The 21,647-nt window shown below is 39.9% G+C and overlaps 1 protein-coding gene across 1 annotated transcript in view; it reads left to right on the top strand.

The window, feature by feature from the left end:
- Positions 1-4,075: 4,075 nt before the first annotated feature.
- Positions 4,076-21,647, top strand: part of LOC140561948 (dynamin-3-like) — a 47,765-nt gene continuing 30,193 nt past the window's right edge. The window contains exons 1-8 of the mRNA XM_072687234.1: positions 4,076-4,829; positions 5,355-5,678; positions 11,628-11,701; positions 13,205-13,354; positions 18,611-18,814; positions 19,227-19,325; positions 20,635-20,795; positions 21,130-21,272. Of these exons, the coding sequence (XP_072543335.1) occupies positions 5,518-5,678; positions 11,628-11,701; positions 13,205-13,354; positions 18,611-18,814; positions 19,227-19,325; positions 20,635-20,795; positions 21,130-21,272 (992 nt within the window). The 5' untranslated portion in view covers positions 4,076-4,829; positions 5,355-5,517. The remainder of the gene's footprint in view (positions 4,830-5,354; positions 5,679-11,627; positions 11,702-13,204; positions 13,355-18,610; positions 18,815-19,226; positions 19,326-20,634; positions 20,796-21,129; positions 21,273-21,647) is intronic.

The raw sequence follows: 21,647 nt of genomic DNA, 5'->3' as shown, positions 1-21,647 counted from the left end.
AGTGTTATGGCGTGGGGTCAAACTTATAATAACAGGCTTAAACACAAAGATTAGTTCAGCTTTTAACTTGAAAGTGTTTGGAAAATAGTAGATACTCAGTCATTTAAGTAGTTACTATGGGTTAGATCTTAGATTTTATCCCCCAACAATTCCATTAATGCTCTAATGAAAATTATTAGTTAAATAATTCAGTGAAACAATGAGCTGTTTTTTTGGAATAGCCTGAGAACTACTTTATTGGTACTTTCTACTGGTAATTACTGAATGCAAAATTATAAGATTAGTCACTGAATAATAAACAATAACAAATAATTTAATCTCAAGGGTCCCTTCAGCATTTCCTTCAACTATCCTGTTGTAATTCAGCCTGAAAAAAGTCTAATCTGTCTATTCAATGTTTGAGGACTTTTCTAGATGTTTAGGAAATAAACATCATTTTTGTCAGTAACATCACAAAATGTTCTAACATAACTTAGGAGTGGGGTTACAGCAAAATGAGACAAATTACATTCATTTTTCAATTGAAAATGTTTGGTTTAAGAACATCCCATTCATCTTAATGAGAAACTCTAGTGCACAATTGCAATAACAAGTTGGACTATGCTGGTAGCTTTTGCAGGTTGTCAGCTGTTTAGTTCCTTATTCTTTAATCATGGTGTAGGACAGAGTCTTTTATCCAGCTTCAAATGGAGACACCAAAAAGAAATTCTACACATTAAAGTACTGGTTGCTAAGTGTAAGTGTTTGATGCAAACATAGTTAGTACTGAAACATGACAAAGCTCATTAGGCGTCTGCAACTGCATTTGGCCCAGGATCTGTTGAAAAAGTGCCATGAATTAGAGTTAAATTCAAATGAATTATACTTAAAAGCTAAATGACCCAGATAGCTGTACTGCAGAAGAGATAAAGTACCTAATGTTAAATGGTGCATTTGTAAGGCGTTGAATACAATGGCATTGAAATAGTTCATCTTCAAACACAGTTATCTTAAAAAATTAAGATGTCAGACAATGTTTCTGAGGTGAAAAGGTTACTGAATAATTCATAGTTTTTATAGTAGATTATACTCAGAAAAAGATACTCTTTTTTTACTTTTTAATTAATTACTTTTTGTATTTATTCAGTAGTTCATAGTTATTCCTGAATAATTTATAGTAGTTATCTGCTGATTTACAAACTACATCTGTAGTCATAATTCCCACTGCTAGGTTTTGTTTGAAGTTAAAATGTGGGTTAATCATTTAGATTTTTAAGAAGTAAAAAAGATATATGATATTTTGGTTCGGTGCTGAAATGCTGTAATGTTGAGACAAAAAGTGACCCCAGACCCATGTCCTATCACCCAACAACTCTTGCCTGCCCTCTAGTGCCATCTAGTGGATATTAGCGTATTAGAGGATACAATACTCTGACTGTTAGGCCTTACTTACAATAACAGACTGAAAAAGAAAGTTAAGTTCAGATTTTAATTTGAAAGTCTTAGAAAATAGTAAAAATTATTTTATTCATCAGAATAAATGCTCTAATAAATGCTCTCAGAAATGCTCTAGATTCTGTTCAATCAATTTTATTTAATCAAAAGTTATCCCAACTGAGAAGAACACAAATCTTTAAAATGTCGTAAGCTTTTGTCCAATTCTTAAAAAGCGAAAATCTTTACCTCTAAAATGAGTAAAAGACATGAAAAACATATGGATTTAAGAGGGGAGTTTGAGAGAGACTGGGACGTTCTCTACTTTAGCAGTGGCTGGACAGCAAGCCTGGTTGAGTCATTCACAAGAAATACTGAAGCCTAGTGGCAAAACCAGGTAATACATCATTTATTTAACTGATTTTATAAACTGAGGGACTGATTTTATAAACTGAGGCACTGATTTTATAAACTGAAGACTGATTTTATAAACTGAAGGACTGATTTTATAAATTGAAGGACTGATTTTATAAACTGAAGGACTGATTTTATGAACTGAAGGACTGATTTTATAAACTGTGGGACTTATTTTTATAAACTGAAGACTGATTTTATAAACTGAAGACTGATTTTACAAACTGAAAGACTGATTTTATAAACTGAAGGACTGATTTTATAAACTGAGGCACTGATTTTATGAACTGAAGGACTGATTTTATAAACTGAGGCACTGATTTTATGAACTGAAAGACTGATTTTATAAACTGAAGGACTGATTTTATAAACTGAGGGACTGATTTTATAAACCGAAGAACTGATTTTATAAACTGAGGCACTGATTTTATAAACTGAGGCACTGATTTTATAAACCGAAGAACTGATTTTATAAACTGAGGCACTGATTTTATAAACTGTGGGACTGATTTTATAAACTGATGGACTGATTTTATAAACTGAGGCACTGATTTTATGAACTGAAGGACTGATTTTATAAACTGAAGGACTGTTTTTATAAACAGCGGCACTGATTTTATAAACTGAGGCACTGATTTTATGAACCGAAGGACTGATTTTATAAACTGAAGGACTGTTTTTATAAACAGCGGCACTGATTTTATAAACTGAGGCACTGATTTTATGAACTGAAGGACTGATTTAATAAACTGAGGCACTGATTTTATAAACTGAGGCACTGATTTTATAAACTGAAGGACTGTTTTTATAAACAGAGGCACTGATTTTATAATCTGAGGCACTGATTTTATAAACTGCGGGACTGATTTTATAAACTGAGGCACTGATTTTATAAACTGAAGGACTCATTTAATAAACTGAGGCACTGATTTTATAAACTGAGGCACTGATTTTATAAACTGAAGGACTGTTTTTATAAACAGAGGCACTGATTTTATAAACTGCGGGACTGATTTTATAAACTGAAGGACTGTTTTTATAAACAGAGGCACTGATTTTATAAACTGAAGGACTGATTTTATAAACTAAGGCACTGATTTTATAAACTGAGGCACTGATTTTATGAACTGAAGGACTGATTTTATAAACTGAAGGACTGTTTTTATAAACAGAGGCACTGATTTTATAAACTGAGGCACTGATTTTATGAACTAAAGGACTGATTTTATAAACTGAGGCACTGATTTTATGAACTGAAGGATTGATTTTATAATCTGAGGGACTGATTTTATAAACTGACGGACTGATTTTATAAACTGAGGCACTGATTTTATGAACTGAAGGTTTGATTTTATAAACTGAGGCACTGATTTTATAAACTGAGGGACTGATTTTTTAAACTGAGAAACTGATTTTATAAACTGAGGGACTGATTTTTTAAACTGAGAAACTGATTTTATGAACTGAAGGACTGATTTTATAAACTGAAGGACTGATTTTATAAATGGAGGGACTCATTTATTAAACCATGGGATTGATTTTATAAACTAAGTTCAATTAACCAATTGTTTATTCTCTTTTGTAAACAGAAAAGTATTACATCCATATTTTATTTATTAATTTTATGAAATGCAGAATACATCGATTAGCCTGGTGCCCAATCAAATTACTCAAAAGGAAAGTGTGTGTATATCATATGTATGTATGACTTTAATTTTGTATCATATTATACATGTATTGTATAATTGCTTACTACAATATATATTTTTTAATAAACTATAAAATAATACCCCTTGTAACCCCTTATACACCTTTTGAGGTCACTTAAAACTTAGACATCAGTAGTGCTGTGGATTTTCGGTTTCATGCAGTGGACGGATAATCCACTAGGGGGCATACTATTTATTATTTTATTTATTTAACTTATTTTATTCGATTATTATTATTACTATTATTATTATTATTATTATTATTACGTGATCTTTTATCATGTATTCATCACACTGATGTTGCAGAGGACTCAAAAAAAAGCTCAAGTACATACCAAACATTTATTGTAATTTAACGTAATCAGTTTAATGGAATAAACAAATAGTTATAGTTATAGTAATTATCTAAGCACAATAGCAACACATTAATATTTAATTAATTAATATTAGTTAACACTAGCGTTAGCTGCAAAGCTATAGCCTTTCTCAGGTGACCGCTGCTGTTGCCTAGCAACCTGAAAAGGCTCCGCGGAGGGATACAGGTTGAACGTTACTGAGACACGATAGACTAGATCGTTTAAGAGGAATATTGTCCAAATAAATTAGCTAACTACTCCAAAAGGAGCAGATTAGCTCTGTGGCGTGATAGAATTAAGGATTTTTGGGGCAGTGTTTACGGTTTATCTAGCTAAGTTTATTCCAGGGACTCATTTCGCTGACTAATGCTGGCGTAGGAGCCAGTCGTGACCGGCAAATGACGGCGAAATTAGTCCTAATGCTCCACAATTCGCATCAAATCTTGCGTTTCGGCGGCATTATTATTTTGCGGAGATTTTCCGCAGGCTGCGGGATTCCGTGACTCACGACGGCGCGACGCATCTTCCTAATTCTTAAAGGGAAAGAGGCGGAGGGAGGAGACAAGGGGCGGGGCCTTGTCAGTGGTGCCCGCATCCGCACCAATAGGATCTCTCTAAGCGGCGGTCGAGGAGGCGTGGGCGCGCCGTGATTGGTCGCCCAGCGCGTCAATCAACGCCAGCGTAAATTAGTGCGGCGGAATGGAGCTTTAGCACCAAGCGGTGTATTTCGAAGCCATTTAGAAAACAAAACAACCCCCCCCCTCCCAAACATTTCGGACCGGTGCTGCCCCGATTAACAGCCCCTATTTTGCCCCACACCCGGTGCAGCCAGGCTAGGTTGCCACGCTGGGAATTTAAAGCTCCGTGTTGTTTTTGAGGGCGCAGTGCTGCGGCTTGGGAGGACGGTCGGGTCGGTCAGCCGGTGTTGGGGATAACGGTAAGGGCTTCGTGTTATTGTGTCGGTGGGGTCTTTAGGGGAGTGCTGGGGGTGCGGGGGGTGTCACACAATACAGATAACCTGACATAAAGGCAAGCAGGACTGAGGTTAGCTGCTTGTTTTTTAGGCTCAGTCGAATTATCCGTTCCACCTTAAATGGTGCAGCAGTTACATTCTGGCGCCTCCGGCGCCAGAATGTAACTGCTGCACCATTTAAGGTGGAACGGATAATTCCTAAAAATGAGCAAAATCGGCTTTATCAGCAAACCAATCGTGGTGATCATCCCTTAAACGTATGAAAAACGCATAAATAACATAGTCTTACAATTTTAGCTATTTTTCATAACATCTTTTTATCGTGCTTGGCATTGGTGATAGTCCTGCAATGGCCCAGGGAGGCCTCTAGTGTTCCCTAATGCCCTTGAAAATAACGGCGACTGCGCAACGCTCTCCATCTCTCTCTCTCTCTCTCTCTCTCTCTCTCACTGTCTGTCATCCTCTCTCCTCATCCATCTCCACCTCCAGCATCAGGCCTCCACTGGGGCCTCGGCTCGTCTTCATGTGCCTCCATCCTCACCCTCTCTGAGTCTCCAAGCCCAGAAGAAGCAGAAGAACAACAAGCAGCAGCAGCAGCAGCAGCACCACCACCACCACCACCACTACCCTCGCCTCTAGGCCGACTGGCATCATGGGGAACCGGGGTATGGAGGACCTGATCCCGCTGGTTAACAAGCTGCAGGACGCCTTCAGCTCCATCGGTCAGAGCTGCAACCTTGACCTGCCGCAGATCGCTGTGGTGGGCGGCCAGAGCGCCGGCAAGAGCTCCGTGCTGGAGAACTTTGTGGGAAAGTAAGTATGTGTGAGTGGATCAAGGTCCTGAGAGGTTTGGTAAATTTCACCCATAATTCAATGGTTAGGATGTAAACAAGGTCAGTCAGGGTGGTTTAATGTCAGTTGGGTCATGCCTTCGGTGCCTTCTGTGATCCTACACATATTGCTTTGTATGTTGATGATGGTGACGATGGTGGTAAATATGAAATAATAGGTTTTTGGAGGTCTATTATGGCTCAGAAATGAAGCTTCATCCTAAAGTTTTATTTTAAATCTATTGTAAGACAGTTTATTAGGTATCAGGCAGTGCTTTCTTGACCAAATTAATGTAATAACTCTGTGATGGAGCCTGTTTTTGAAGATTCTGCGTAATTCAGTGGTTCAATGAAGTGGGTTTTATGTGAATTGATATATATTAGACACTTGCAGTCTCTGAACGGTGGGTGAATTGAACCAGGAATCATCATGACTACAATATAAATATACCTTTTACTTACTATCCAAACTATCCAATGCCGCCAGTGACCCAAGTAGTTTTATATGTAATGTTGATGATGGTAAAATAGTGGTAAATCTGAAATAATAGGTCTATTATGGCTTAGAAAACCCTGCAGGTCCCTCTCCACCATGATTGTGTTTAAAAATGAAGCTTCATCCTAAAGTTTTATTTAAAAATCCATTGTAAGACAGTTTATTAGGTATCAGACAGTGCTTTCTTGACCAAATTAATGTAATAACTCTGTTATTAAGCCTGTTTTTGAAGATTCTGCGTAATTCAGTGGTTCAATGAAGTGGGTTTTATGTGAATTGATATATATTAGACACTTGCAGACTCTGAATGGTGGGTGAATTGAACCAGGAATCATCATGACTACAATATAAATATACCTTTTACTTACTATCCAATGCCACCAGTGATCCAACTAGTTTTATATGTAATGTTGATGATGGTAAAATAGTGGCAAATCTGAAATAATAGGTATATTTTGGCTTAGAACACCCCACATGTACCTCTCCACCATGATTGTCCATTGTAAGACAGTTTATTAGGTATCAGGCAGTGCTTTCTTAATCAAATTCATGTAATAACTCTGTGATAGAGCCTGTAGAGGCATTAACGCTTTGGATGTATGTTTCCTATCATTAATTATGTAAAATTCCCAACCAGACCCCATCTGAAAGACTTTTTATCTTAACTGTTTTTCAGCTTTCTGCGTAATTCAGTGTTTCTCTTGTAAACAAAGCTGCTCAGAGTCGGTTTGATGTGAATTGGTACATGTTACACTTGCAGACTCTGAACTCTCCACAGTGGCGGAGGGTGAATTGAACCAGGAATCATCATGACTACAACACAAATATACCTTTTACTTACCATCCATCACAAAATAGTGGTGCCTCAGAGGTTAGAGGACCAGGCTATTGACAGGATGACAGAGTTGTGGGTTCGATACCTGGGCTTGTCCACCGTTGAGCCCTTGAGCAAGGCCCTTCACCCTCTCTGCTGCAATGGCTGCCCACCACTCCGGGCATGTGTGTTCACTGTGTGTGTTTTTGCTAGAGTTAAGGGCAAAGGCATATTAATGATATTACTGATCATTTTTGGCTTTTTTGCCTGATAATATCCCTGTAAGGTACCTCTCCACCACAAATATTTTTCATCCCATTTTATGGGATTTTTCATCCCGTCCATTATGTAGCTTGTAGATTCATTAACGCTTGGTGCTCTAGAATGTACCATTTCTCACCAAACTAATCACACTAAAATGACCACATATTGGGGCAGTGGTGGCTCAGCGGTTAGAGTGCTAGGTTATCGATAACAGGGTTGTGGGTTCGATTCCCGGGCTTGGCAAGCTGCCACTGTTGGGCCCTTTACCCTCTCTGCTCCCCGGGCGCTGGAGTTGGCTGCCCACCGCTCTGGGTGTGTGTGTATTCACTGCCCCTAGCTCACTAGTGTGAGTGTGTGTTCACTACCACAGATGGGTTAAATGCAGAGGACCCATTTCGCTGTACAGTGACAAATACATGCACCTTCACCTTTACCTTACTCTGAAAGAGCCTTTGTTTTGTAGATTTAAGGAAAATAGATGTTAAGCTGGTTTAAGTGTTTAAATTCTGCAAAATAACGCAGACCTACAAATCTAATCTACAGACATTTATGATCTTCTGACACATTTAGGGGTGGGCAGTATGACTATACAATATACCTTTCTAATAGAGCTGGGCAATATGACAATATTGTATCGTATTGTGCTAAATTTCATTATCGTTGTACACAGTATGCTTTCATGAGTGTATCGTGGATATCATCAGTGCCTGAAAAGCACTGATTAACTGCATGTTTTATTCAGTCTTATTTAATTCAATTAAAGCATATTTTGCGTAAACATTACAGTACTTGGTACGGGAGAGTATTTGGATAGCTGGACAGATTTAAAAAATTGTATGCTGTTGGTGCATTTTGTCTACTTGACAAAATATTGCGATAAATATCGTATATTGTAAAACATGTCTTTAAATATCGTGATACAAAATCTTTCCATATTGCCCAGCTCTACTTTTTAAGCATATCAAGTATAACGCAAGATCAACTGCATGTTTCATTACTAACAGTGTAATTAGTGCTGTTTAATTGGATTAAGTGCAGCAGATTGTGAATGGAAATCACTGTACTCAGTATAGGAGAATATTTGAAAAGTAGTTCTTAAGAATCTGTCATTACCGATGCATTTTGTCTGCGATCACGTATGCCGCGATAAATATCTTAAAATATCGTATTATAATATTTATACCCATTTATACACTTTAGGCCCCTGAATTTAGCTTTTTCAGGTTTGAACTAGAGCGTAAACTAGAACTAGAACAAACCCTAGAAGTCAAAAGTCATCCAGATCTTTTCTGAAAGTCCTTCTCTAAACTTGCTTAAACCACAACCAGGTCTTTCTTAAAGTGGTGCAGGATTGTGCATGTGGCTAATTAATTAAACAAATTAATTAACTAATAATAATTACTATTAATTAAATACCTTAAGCCTTTGCCACCTCACTGAAGACCTGGCTTCTGTTTGAGCGGGTTGAGAGACATTTGTAGGCCGGTGTATACGAAGAAGTGACTACTGACTGCAGTCATAGTGTTTATTAGATACAACAGCCTTGAGGCTCTTGTTTGGACAGTAGACTTGTCTTGGCAGATCGACTACATCTAGAGTAAGTAACAGACGGTTTACATTGGCTTTTTTGTTGCAGCGTTTCCTCAAGACTAATGTAAATAAACTGCTAAATTCAATATTTTTAGAAATTAGCTTTAAAAGAATGAGGATGCATAAACTCTCACAGTTAAGAGAAATGCACTGGAACAGCAGCTAATTCAGAATTATCTAGAGCACAGCATGGTTTGGCTCCATCATTTGGTCAGGAGAGAAATTAAGAAGTGTGCAGGGGGGGTCTTTTTACCCTTGCAGGGCATCTTCTGTCATTGTACCCTACATAATGTGAAGGTCATAGTGCCTCCACTGTGTCTGTTTTGGCAGATTTGTATTTTTTTTCTCCCTGAAACGCTGGACTTCGCCTCCCCTGCCTCTCCTCATATCCATTTTATCAGTTATTTTTAGCCCGGTTCTATAGTGATGCCAGGGGAGGCCGTATTTGGGTTACCTTCTCTTTATGATTGTATTTCTGTCAGCTCTCGGCAGCTCCTGTTGGAATAAAGCCTCGGCTTGTGCTTCACTGCTGTTGGAGACATTTGCACGGAAGCGACGTCTTATTCAATACATCACTGTGCTCAACACTTCACAGGCCCACACGCTAGCGGTGGCCCGTATGAGTGTGTTTTAGCGTTCACGTCACAATAGGCTGTCCTAAGCATATAATAGGAATCATCAGTCGGCGCTTATGAGGCACAGAACAGCTGCTAGCTTCATTAAAACAAGGCAAGTTAGTCGTACAGTGGTTTTACAACCTGATGTTTAAAAAAAAAAGCTTTATAGCTTTATAGAAATCCAGAAATTAGACAAACCATAACCTGAGTAAATTAACTAAAAAGAAGATCATGGCAAGAAACACACCCTCACAGCTGGAGGACGGAATTTAGGAAGGAACCAAAACTCGCCCATTCTTCTGTGGTCTAAGCCACTTATAAATTATTTATAAATTATTAATAAATGGTATAAAGTCATCACATACACTGCACCCCAATTTTTACTGACCTTGACATTCAAGTCCAAGTAATAACATGGAAACTGAAATAGTACAAAATTCAGTGACAACAAATAATACTAAACTAGTATTTAAAAATAACAATAGCTGTTAATGTAAATTATATATATATATATATATATATATATATATATATATATATATATATATATATATATAAAAAATATCTTTTTGTAGAATTTGCACCTTTTTCTCCCAATTTGGTACCGCCCCACCCATTCATAACTCCCCCTAGCACTCCCGAGACTAGGAGGGTAAGGACTTAACCTTGCCTTACCAGCCACAGCTCCTTTAGAGCTGCCACCGATGCAGCATCATCATACACCTTGGAGAAAAGCACCAGGTCCCCAGCTCCACCGCACCAGCCGCCAGGCACCGGCGCCACATTAAGACAGATGATGGGAGAGAGCGCCATCTACCCACCCGGAGAGAACATCTGCTCTCTGACTCCGGCGGCTGATGGCAAAGCAGCAAGGCTCGGCATTCAAACTCCCGACCCCCTGACCCATAGCGGAATTGCATTAGATTGCTGAGCCACTCTGAACCCAAGGGCTCTTTTTCAGGAAACAAGACATTAGTTTACAGCTTACAGCTGGTCTGTATTAATTGAAGTAAATTAACAATTAACAATCCACCAGTGTTCACCAGACTGTGTCTCCGCACTCTCCACCGCATTTACACAACACTGGACGGTCCGACTGTTCTCATAATGACTAGACAAAGACCCTTAACACAGAGCCACAGTCTAACTCTTAACAGTGGAGCTCTTTTCCTTAGAGAAACTCCAGATAAAGCCAAAGTGTGGCGTGGAAGACTCTGGAAACTGGAGGAAACTGAAGAGGTCTGGTGCAGGAAGTGGTCCGACCCACTTAAATCCACAATAGCATCAGAAGACCAGTTTCTAGAGTCAACAGCTTTGACCAGAGTCAACAGCTTTAGATAGACGGCTCAACATGTCAATATTGTAGCTTAGCCTAACAATGGGGCAAGTCTTAGTTTCAGCTGTGAAGAGAAGACCTGGAGCTGCAGGTTTGACTGCAGTTGTTAGAAAACGAAAGCTTCAGCTGAGGTCTGGGTTGTAAACACTTGAGAGCATCAGTCTGAGTCTGTGTGACTAATGGAAACCTTTAGTAACTATACTGAATTAGTACCCTAAGTGTCGGTACATCAGAATGACACGGGTGTAGCTTGAAGGAATGGAGGGTAACACACTAGTCTGGAGCAGGTAGCAGGAGACCCTGATGGTCAGTGCTTTATTAGTAGGCCGGTGATCAGTCAAGAGCGTAGTTATCCCTGTTTAACTGGATTACTGATGATGCATACTTATAATTGAAGCCTTTGTATGATGAGTTTCTTTGTCGCGTAGGAAAGCTGTATTTGATCATATAAATGCTCAGGCTGAGGGGGAGAGGGAGTGCCCCGTTTGATCATTCGATATGGAAAGTGCACCTCTGATTGATCCAGCTGTAGGAAGCTCCCTATTAGAGCTGTTGCCAGCCTGTCCTCTAATGGCTTTTAAGACCTTTTTCATCTGAGCTAATTGCTTCATAGGGAATCGATGACCTCAGATCAGATTAAAGATACTGGCAGGGTCCAAGTTCATGCAAAATAAACTCCTGCCCACCAATCCCACTTATCACCTGTTGGACCTCTCTTCTTTTCTCTCTCTGTCTGTCTGTATATCTATCTATCTTTATCGCCACCCCTCCACCTAATGCAGCGATCCTTATTGGGTTATTTGTTTTCCCCTCAGGGATTTTCTGCCTCGAGGATCTGGCATCGTCACCCGCAGGCCTCTGGTGCTGCAGCTTATCAATGCTAACACAGGTGAGCTGACCTGGTCTCGCAAACACAGAGCATGCAAATAAAGAATAGAGTTAGGGGGAGCAAGGACCCTCTTCTAGCCAGCTTGTAAGCCAGCTGTTTATCTCTGACTAACCTTAAACCAGCATTAGCTGCAAATTGGTTGCTTTTTTTCCTGGGCTCCCCCTACAGTTGAGGAGTGTAATTCACTTTGACTCCACTGTCATTAATACAAATTGTGCTTTGAACACTTTGTACGCGTGCATTTGTTGACAAGCTGAGAGATCCAGTAACCTCAGGTTACACAGCTTTCCACAGTTCTCCTGCAGCTCCACCAATAGTGCACTAGCAGCGGAGTGGGAATGACGGAGATGCCATTCTCCCTGTTACAGTCAGTGGAGCATCAGTGTGATAATAATAATAATAATAACAATAATAAAGCTGCTATTTATTCATGTAGTTATTCCAGAAGACTGATCGAAAGTTGTGAAAGTTGCATTCGAATGAATAGACTTCTAGGTGTTCTACGAGAGGTTACATGTCTGTACACTATATGGACAAAAGTATTGGGACACTTCTCGTTCATCGTTTCTTTGAAGTCAAGGGTATTATTATTAATAATAAGGGTATTATTAAATAAGAGGTTATCCTGCTTTTGTTGGAGTAACTGCCTCTGCTGTCCGGGGAAGAAGGCTTTCTAATAGTAGCATTGCTGAAAGGATTTGATTGCATTCAGCAACCAGAGTGTTAGTGAAGTCAGGATGCTTACATTTACATTTACGGCATTTAGTTGACGGTCTTATCCAGAGCGACTTACAAGGTTACTCGTATTACAGAGGTGGACCAGTGTAGTGTTGGGAGTCTTGCCCAAGGACTCTTATTGGTGTAGCGCTGTATAGTCACCCAGACTGGGAATCGAACCCCAGTCTCCCACATGGTGTGGTATCTCAGTGGCAACTAGTGGTGTTATCTGTTGCACCACACCAACCACGTTGATCATGTTGAATGATCACCAACCCACCCTTATAATCCCCAACTCCTCCCAAAAGTACTGGATGGAGCTCCACCATTCCAGAGAACACCGTTCTTTCACTGCCCCACAGCTCAATGCTGGGGGGCATGGTTTATACCTGTCTAGCCCATGTCTAACATATGGGCACCATGCTGCCTAATGCCAATGTTTATCAGCATGGGTACAACTTAAAGTAGCCGAATGCATACATTAGAAGGGGTGTCCACAAACATTTGGACATCTAATGTATCTACCTGTTTATTTATACTAATATTTTTGCCTTGTATATTTTATATATTTTATTTTTTGCATGTTGCAGAATTGATCAACAGGGACAAATAAAGCTTCATTTAATTTAATAAATGTCATTTCTGACGTATTGTTCTCTGTTAGCTCTGCTCAAGCTTCTTGTGGCGGTTTTGGTCTTTCGATCGGCAAGTTGAATGATGTGGATTTGAGCAAATGAAGCTAAAAATAAATTCATTATGAGCTAATAACTATCTGCCGATCCACAGAATGGGCGGAGTTTCTTCACCTCAAAGGGAAGAAGTTCACAGATTTTGATGAGGTTCGTCAGGAGATCGAAGCCGAGACGGACCGCGTCACTGGAGCCAACAAGGGCATCTCCCCCATCCCCATCAACCTGAGGGTGTACTCTCCACATGGTACGAGCCACTTATCTCCACTTTACCCTCAGCATGCTAACCCGTATGTGGTGCTCATTTAAAAATCAATTTTGGAAATATACCGTCCAAACTGTGATTTTATGATTTAACAGGACTTTAACTTGTGACAAGTTTGCTTGTGTTAGAAATTAAGTCATATATCTTACCTTTATGTAAGTGTGGTGCCAAGGGTGCGCTGGTAACCCCCATGGTCTAAACCTATTTTTAAATTCCTTGTATTAAGAGTATGTGTGAACTATTTTGTTCACTAGTATGTTATTATTGGTATTATGTATCTTCTTATTATTTTGCTCATTGTTGATGCACTCGGTCGTGTTGCTGAATGACTGAACTTGTAGGCGTAGATACTGTATGACGAGACATGACTAATCCAGAGGTCCTGTATTCTAGCTGCTGAGTACAGTAAAGTTCCTCCCAGCCTGACAATTGAACAGTAAATACATACCACTGCAAAACACCCAATTTTATTTATGTTTCTAAACACAAAAAGGAGGAATGTTTCACCTCCACTAAACCATGAAAGCTGTGAGTGGGTTGGGAAATTGCAGTGCCCTACATTTCCACAGCAAAATGCAACTGGCAGCGAGTCTCTACACCAAATGATCATAAACTATTTCAGACATGCATACTCATGTCTCTGGTGAACTGACTGACGTCAGAGAGTTAAGGAGAGTTAACGGCGCGACTGTTCTTCTCTTCTAGATAATTGTAGACCGGCTCTAATTAATCCACATAGAAAAGCACCCAAGCATCCTCATCAGCACCCAACAAATTAGCTCATTAGCTCCTCAAAAGGGGAAGCCTCTGCTACTGATTCAGTTCAAAAACTTGCCATATTTCCTCAGATCATTTCTGATGTTAGAAACATTTTGAAATATATTCCTCTATTGCTGCTTAGTTGTTCTACTAAATGCGTTTGCTCACCAGTACTATCCCCTAAAAGTAAGCCTCCCCACAGTTAACCAATTACTCGTACGTTAACTCTTGTGGTTATTAAGTCATTTCTGTTGCAATAAGCAGTTGTTTTTAGAATTGTTCTTAAGTAAAACAAATTGAATAAAATCAATATTTCTGACCATAAGTTGCAAAAAAGCATGAAAAAAATACAAATTCTACAATGATTTTCTTTCTTAGGACACTTTTGTGAATCAAAATGTACCCATTAGAATGGAGAGGTGAAGGGATGAAGGTTTTTAATCATACTGAAAGTCAGCTGTGTTCCTGTAATTAAGCCTAAAATGAAAATATGCAGATTATGTTGGATACAGACCTGTTTTATCCTCCTTTCCTTTCATAACAAACTGTTCTCACAGCTGAATATTCACAGAGTCGTGTGCCAGCGAGATCTCTGCTCGACTGCACAGTTAATGCAGCGACAGCATCGCTTCTCCTTCCCTTTCCTGATTTTTCACAAAAACAACAGGATTCGGTGATTGCACAGACTGAAAATGCTAACATGGCTAATAATGAGGGAAGACTAGACAAAATGGATTGATGATATTTTTTAAATACAGATTATCTTTCTGTCTTTGACTGATTTGGCGAATGAAGATAGATGGTTTCCAGTCTAGAAGAAGATCTGTGCACTACATCTACTACCAGTTCTAGAAGGAGGTATAGAATAGCCTCTAGGGTGAAGGTCATGATATTATCAATAAAAGCCCTTCAGATTTCTAGAAGACACCAGAACTGTTAAGACCAGTACCCCTTTATTTAAGTGTCAATCAGTTTGAGGATTGGGGTAAATGATCTTGCAAGTTCAAAGAGTGCCAAAAGTACTTTAACATTTAAGAATTGCATTCAGGAGATTTGTATTGATTCTTGCACCCGTGTATATATACATGCGTTCTCCAGTAGCTTCTGCTACTTGTTCATAGTGAACTCCAGGTTTCCTCTCCCTCTGAAACTTTTCTACCAAGTCTGGGTGCTGCTCTACATGCTCCGCTCATGTTTTGGAGGGCAGACATGGTGAAACAGCTTGCCAGACTCTAAAGTAATACTGGCTTTGGAAGCCGTCAGTCATTGTAATTACTCGGCACAACACTGTCGGGTTCTGCTCGGGGTCTGTCCTCTACGCTGGGTTTATTTTTAAACCTTGTGGAAAGTAAAACTCCATGTACCTTTTTTGAATGAATGCTGTCAGACAGGACATTTTGTAGACTGTGCTGCTCAAGCGTGCAGGTTGGAGAGCTGCAAGCTGGCCTTGAAATCATGACTTGGAATAACTGCTATGCTATTTTACACATGGTGGCAACTCAAAGCATTATCTCTGATTTATCACATTGCAGGTATTGCCTTAAGCCAAAAATCAGGGGAAAAGCTTTCGTAGTTGAGTAAACTCTTTCTCTTTATACAAACCGGATTCCAAAAAAGTTGGGACACTAAACAAATTGTGAATAAAAACTGAATGCAATGATGTGGAGATGGCAAATGTCAATATTTTATTCGTAATAGAACATAGATGTAACATTTTAAAGGAGAAATATGTTGATTCAAAATTCCATGGCGTAAACAAATCCCAAAAAAGTTGGGACAAGTAGCAATAAGTTGCTGGAAAAAGGAAATTGAGCATATAACGAACAGCTGGAAGAACAATTAACACTAATTAGGTTAATTGACAACATGATTGGGTATAAAAAGAGCTTCTCAGAGTGTCAGTGTCTCTCTGAAGCCAAGATGGTAAGAGGATCACCAATTCCACCATTGTTGCGCAGAAAGATGCAGTAATACCAGAATGGTGTTACCCAGCGTAAAATAGCAAAGACTTTTAAGTTATCATCATCCACCGTGCTTAACATCATCAAAAGATTCAGAGAATCTGGAACAATCGCTGTGCATAAGGGTCAAGGCTGTAAAACTCTACTGGATGCTCGTGATCTCCGGGCCCTTAAACGTCACTGCACCTCAAACAGGAATGCCACTGTCAAGGAAATAACAGAATGGGCTCAGGAATACTTCCAGAAATCATTGTCAGTGAACACAATCCACCGTGCCATCCGCCGGTGCCAGCTGAAACTCTACAGTGCAAAGAGGAAGCCATTTCTAAGCAAGCTCCACAAGCTCAGACGTTTACACTGGGCCAGGGGTCTTTTAAAATGGAGTGTGGCAAAATGGAAGACTGTTCTGTGGTCAGATGAGTCACGATTTGAAGTTCTTTATGGAACACTGGGACGCCATGTCATCCGGACCAGAGAGGACAAGGATAACCCAAGTTGTTATCAACGCTCCGTTCAGAAGCCTGTATCACTTATGGTATGGGGTTGCATGAGTGCCTGTGGCATGGGCAGCTTGCATGTCTGGAGAGGCACCATTAATGCAGAGAACTATGTTCAGGTTCTAGAACAACATATGCTCCCATCTAGACGTCATCTCTTTCAGGGAAGACCCTGCATTTTTCAACAAGATAATGCCAGACCACATTCTGCAGCAATCACAACATCACGGCTACGTAGGAGAAGGATCCGGGTACTGAAATGGCCAGCCTGCAGTCCAGATCTTTCACCTATAGAGAACATTTGGCGCATCGTAAAGAGGAAGGTGCCATCTCCACATCATTGCATTCAGTTTTTATTCACAATTTGTTTAGTGTCCCAACTTTTTTGGAATCCGGTTTGTAGAAGTGTTGTTATAAAATAATAATAATACTGTAAAGTATTTATTAAATACAGTTCTGCTACCTGCATCGTCTTGCTAGTCGAGGTATTTTAATAATAATTCACACTAACGCTGACATGGCTAATAATGAATGACAGTTTGCTCAAACAAGTAAAGGATTACAATTAGAAAATGCTGACTCACTCCTCCTATATCTGTATATTTTTTGTGACTTGGGAAAAACGCCTTGACTGTTTTGTGATTGACTGTAGCATTTTTCTCGTAATTCTGCTTATGTGCATTTTTCTATTGAGTTTTGGCTGAAGGCTCAAGATTTTCTACTCGGCAGCTTTGCCATGGTTTGACAGGGTCTTGGCCCAGATCCCTTTAAAGCTGCTGGTGTTTTGAGCTCTTATTACCATGACAATACAAAAAAGCATTGTAATTTTTAGAGTATAAATATACATCATTGGCTTGGTGTATTGGCAGTGGTGGTTTAGAGGTTAGAGCATTATGCATTGACCTCACATCCCTGCTGGAATGCGCCCCCTTTAGTCGGACTGAGTGGTAAAACGCAGCACGACTGCAGCCAAACCTGAAATGACACAAGCAGGTATCTGCTATGGACAGCGACCTGTAGCCAGAAACGTCCACCTGTCCACCAGCTCAAAACACACCTGTTTAGAGGATAAAGCCTCATGTCTGAGAGCACAGAGTCGAGTAATTGGTCTTAGGACTGCTGTCAGGCACGTAATGTCATGTAATTTAGGTAAGATTTGCTGTTATTTAATACTAAAATAATAATATGACTTTTTTAGTAACCTATGGCTGTGACTGAAATGGCTCCCTATTTACATTTTAGGGCACAAATGAATATGTCGGAAATTATTTTCAGTTTCCAAACTGTAAAGTGAGATTTTGAGGGCACTACAATCTCCCACAATGCACTTGTCACATAGTAAACATCGTAGCTCAGTATATGGGTTGAATGTGGACCTGCATGCATTGTGAGTCTCGTTATTAAGCAACAGACAGCAAAACGAACTGGAGCCGACGGTGTGTGAATTTCAGTCTAGTTTGTTAATGTTAATCATGTTTCTAAGCAAAGTAATGGTCATTTAACGGTCGTTTATTAACTTAGCCACTCAGGTTTGTTTATTTGACCATTGTTGACGACTGATGATGAGGAAGTGTCCGAATTCATTTGTGTTTCTACCACATTAGTCCCTCCCCCTATAGTGCAGTACTACTGAAGGCGTAGGGATCTTTGGTCATTTGGTCTTTGGTAGGCATTCTAGTCACTGCTTATGTGTGTAATGTAACATTCAGGACTAATATATTTTGTTACATTATTAAAATGACCATTTAAAAAAGAGTTTAATCTAATTATTATACAATGTTGTTGTCCAGTTTGACTGACCTCACTGACCAAATAGCTCCCAGATACTTTAAAATGCAAGAGTCTCATTTTTTAAACTTGCTTTTTTGGGAACTGATTATGTAATACAATTTTCAATACAATTTTATTGTGCATATATATATTTTATATTTTCTAATATATGTTTATTTATATTATATATTTTATTTTAAATTTTGCAATTGAATTAAATTGATTAAAATAATGTGTCTTTCTTTGTTCAGTGCTGAATCTGACTCTGATCGACCTGCCGGGCATCACAAAGGTGCCTGTGGGGGACCAGCCTGCCGACATCGAGCAGCAGATCCGGGACATGATCATGCAGTTCATCTGCAGAGAGAGCTGCCTCATCCTGGCCGTAACACCTGCCAACACTGACCTGGCCAACTCTGACGCCCTCAAACTGGCCAAAGACGTGGACCCTCAGGGTGAGGAAGCCACAGTGCTGGTTTGGATGTGATGTGCAGGAATCAATCTTAAAGGTGCAGATATGTAAACTTAGCTTGAAAGCCACACACTGAAGGTTTGCTGTACTCCACATGGTCGGTCATAAGGTTTGTCACAATACTGGAACTGGACATAATCTCTATTGCTCGTCTATTGAGCACTATAAAAGACCAGACCTCCTTCAGTACGTCAGTATATGATATTCAACATATTACATTTAACTACTTATTATTCCTCGACAAAGTCAGAAAAGATTATATGTTGTTGTAGTTGTTACTGCATCCTGCACAGCATTAATATAAAAGATCCATAGCAACAAAATTACGAGAAAACTGAACTGAGCCTCCACTCTTTCTAAAGCCCTAAAGATTGACTCCACTGTTTCTGCTCTAGGCCTGAGGACAATCGGTGTGATCACTAAACTGGACCTGATGGACGAGGGTACAGACGCTAGAGATGTTCTGGAGAACAAGCTGCTTCCTCTGCGGAGGGGTGAGACCAAGCGCATTATTCTTTACTTAGATTCCACTCTAGAGCTCCTGGTCACAACATCAGATCAGTGTTCATTTGGATGAGTTGTATTTTACTCTGGCCACAAATGACAGCAGTAGAAAATATTGTTAATATAATATTAATAAAGATGATCATCAATAAGATTTTGTTCCAGCCAAACAAATCACCAAGTCACCAAACAATGGAGCACCCCACCTAAACAGACATTCTGAAGCAATCGGCATTTTTGGGGTCGAAACCGATTGTCTCAGATTGTTTCAGTAATAACATTCGATCACCGATACTGATCCAGGATGGGTCTGGATGCCGTATTAGTGTTTCCAGGCACTATCTGGTGATGTTCTGCAGTGTCTCTCAAGATTAAATATGCTTTACTTTTTGGCATCAGCTGAGAGAGCCATGATTTCCTATACAGAACTGCACCATGGAGCTCAGAGGAAAAACACAAGCAATAAAGGTTGCTTATCTAGTGCTAAAATCTCCGTCACTCTGGATTTGAGTCCTTCAGCTATCCGACGGCGGCTGCTGTACTTTTGGTGGTGGTTAAATGTGGTCTGCGCTGTTTGCTGCCTGTTTCGTGTGGTTAGTGGTGTTTGTTAGCTCTGCTGAGTTCTCATACTCACTGTAATGGCCTGAGTGATACTGGATATCTGGTTAGTGGTGTTAGTGCTGGTTAGTGGTGTTAAACGTCTTTACTCTGCTTCCTCTACAAGTCAGATTTGGCTTTACACATTCTACAGATATGTGAGTTTGAGTCAGATATGGTAAAAAATGCCAGGCTGAGAATTTTACAGCACATGGAGCGGATTACAACACTGGCTTTTTAATGGGTTGCTGCAGCCGCATGTGTCCGCTCCACAGTTCCATCCAGCGTTTAAACAAGAAACTGCGGCGTCCTGTGATCGACAAGCCTTGCGCAGAGCTTTTGTAATACTGAATTTGTGAATATAATTTGATTGGCTAGTAAGAGAAATATCGCGGATTGAATATTTTGTCTGAAAATCGGCCAACACTGATACATCTCTGATTGATTGTTCCAACCCTACTGTAAAACCATTGGAAACGTACAGTATTCCAGTAGGCGGGCCGGGTCGAACTATTCCCTGTCATGTCTTATGTGTCATGTTTTATTTATAGGCTGGCATTGGAAGAAATGGTACCATGCCATATCTAAAAAACAAACTAAAGCAAGGTTTGGAGTACAAAGAAAACGCATTTGTGTTTGTGTTAAAGGATAATCAGTGTTTCAGAGATTTTGGAGAGAGATATATCTCTCTCTCTATCTCAGGTTATATTGGAGTGGTGAACCGCAGTCAGAAGGACATCGAAGGAAGAAAGGATATCAAAGCGGCTCTGGCTGCAGAGAGGAAGTTCTTCCTGTCCCATCCTTCCTACAGGCACCTTGCTGACAACATGGGCACACCTTACCTGCAGAAAGCCCTCAACCAGGTAACCGCCCACAATTCTTCAGTACTAGGAGCTTTGGTGATGAAGTTGAGATGGGAACAAAAAGCCTAAAAGTCTCGTTTGAGAATTATTATCAGTTTAAACGAACCCCTCCAAGGTTTTTGTATCTCGCATTGTTGTTTAACAGTTGTTTGATGGGATTGAACCACCAAAAAAATGCAGAAGTGTTATCACAATGATGTTGTTTTTTTTTTTTTTTTATGTAATTACTGAGTAAATGAGTGAAAGTACAAGTACTCATTTCCAATAATGCTTGATTAAAGTACAGATTCTAACAAAATACAGTCGCTCAAGTACTTTCCCCAATTCTCCACAGCAACTGACCAACCACATCCGGGACACGCTGCCTGCGTTCCGCAGTAAGCTGCAGTCCCAGCTCCTCGCCCTGGACAAGGAAGCTGAGGAGTACCGCCACTTCCGCCCTGATGACCCATCCCGCAAGACCAAGGCCCTGCTGCAGTCAGTTCCTCACACAACACAGGCACACACATAGAATAGGAGTCCCTGGACCAGATAATCATCAACCTATTGGCACCATGCTGCCTAATGCCAGGCGTGGGCTAGAGAGGGGTATAAAGCCCCCCAGCATTGAGCTGTGGAGCAGTGGAAGAACGATGGATGGTGGAGCTCCATCCAGTACTTTTAAGATAAGTTAGGAGTTGGGGGTGAGGTGGGGTGTTAATCATCCAACATCTGGACCTCACAAATGCTCTGTAGTCCTCATCCTTACAGCAGTGCTCCTCTAAAATATATTAGAAAGCCTTCAAAGCATTCCACTACTAATATATATATATATATATATATATATATATATATATATATATATATATATAT

Source organism: Salminus brasiliensis, chromosome 9 (genome assembly GCF_030463535.1).
Source record: "Salminus brasiliensis chromosome 9, fSalBra1.hap2, whole genome shotgun sequence".
Taxonomy (NCBI): domain Eukaryota; kingdom Metazoa; phylum Chordata; class Actinopteri; order Characiformes; family Bryconidae; genus Salminus; species Salminus brasiliensis.
This window is presented reverse-complemented; position numbering and strand designations above follow the sequence as displayed.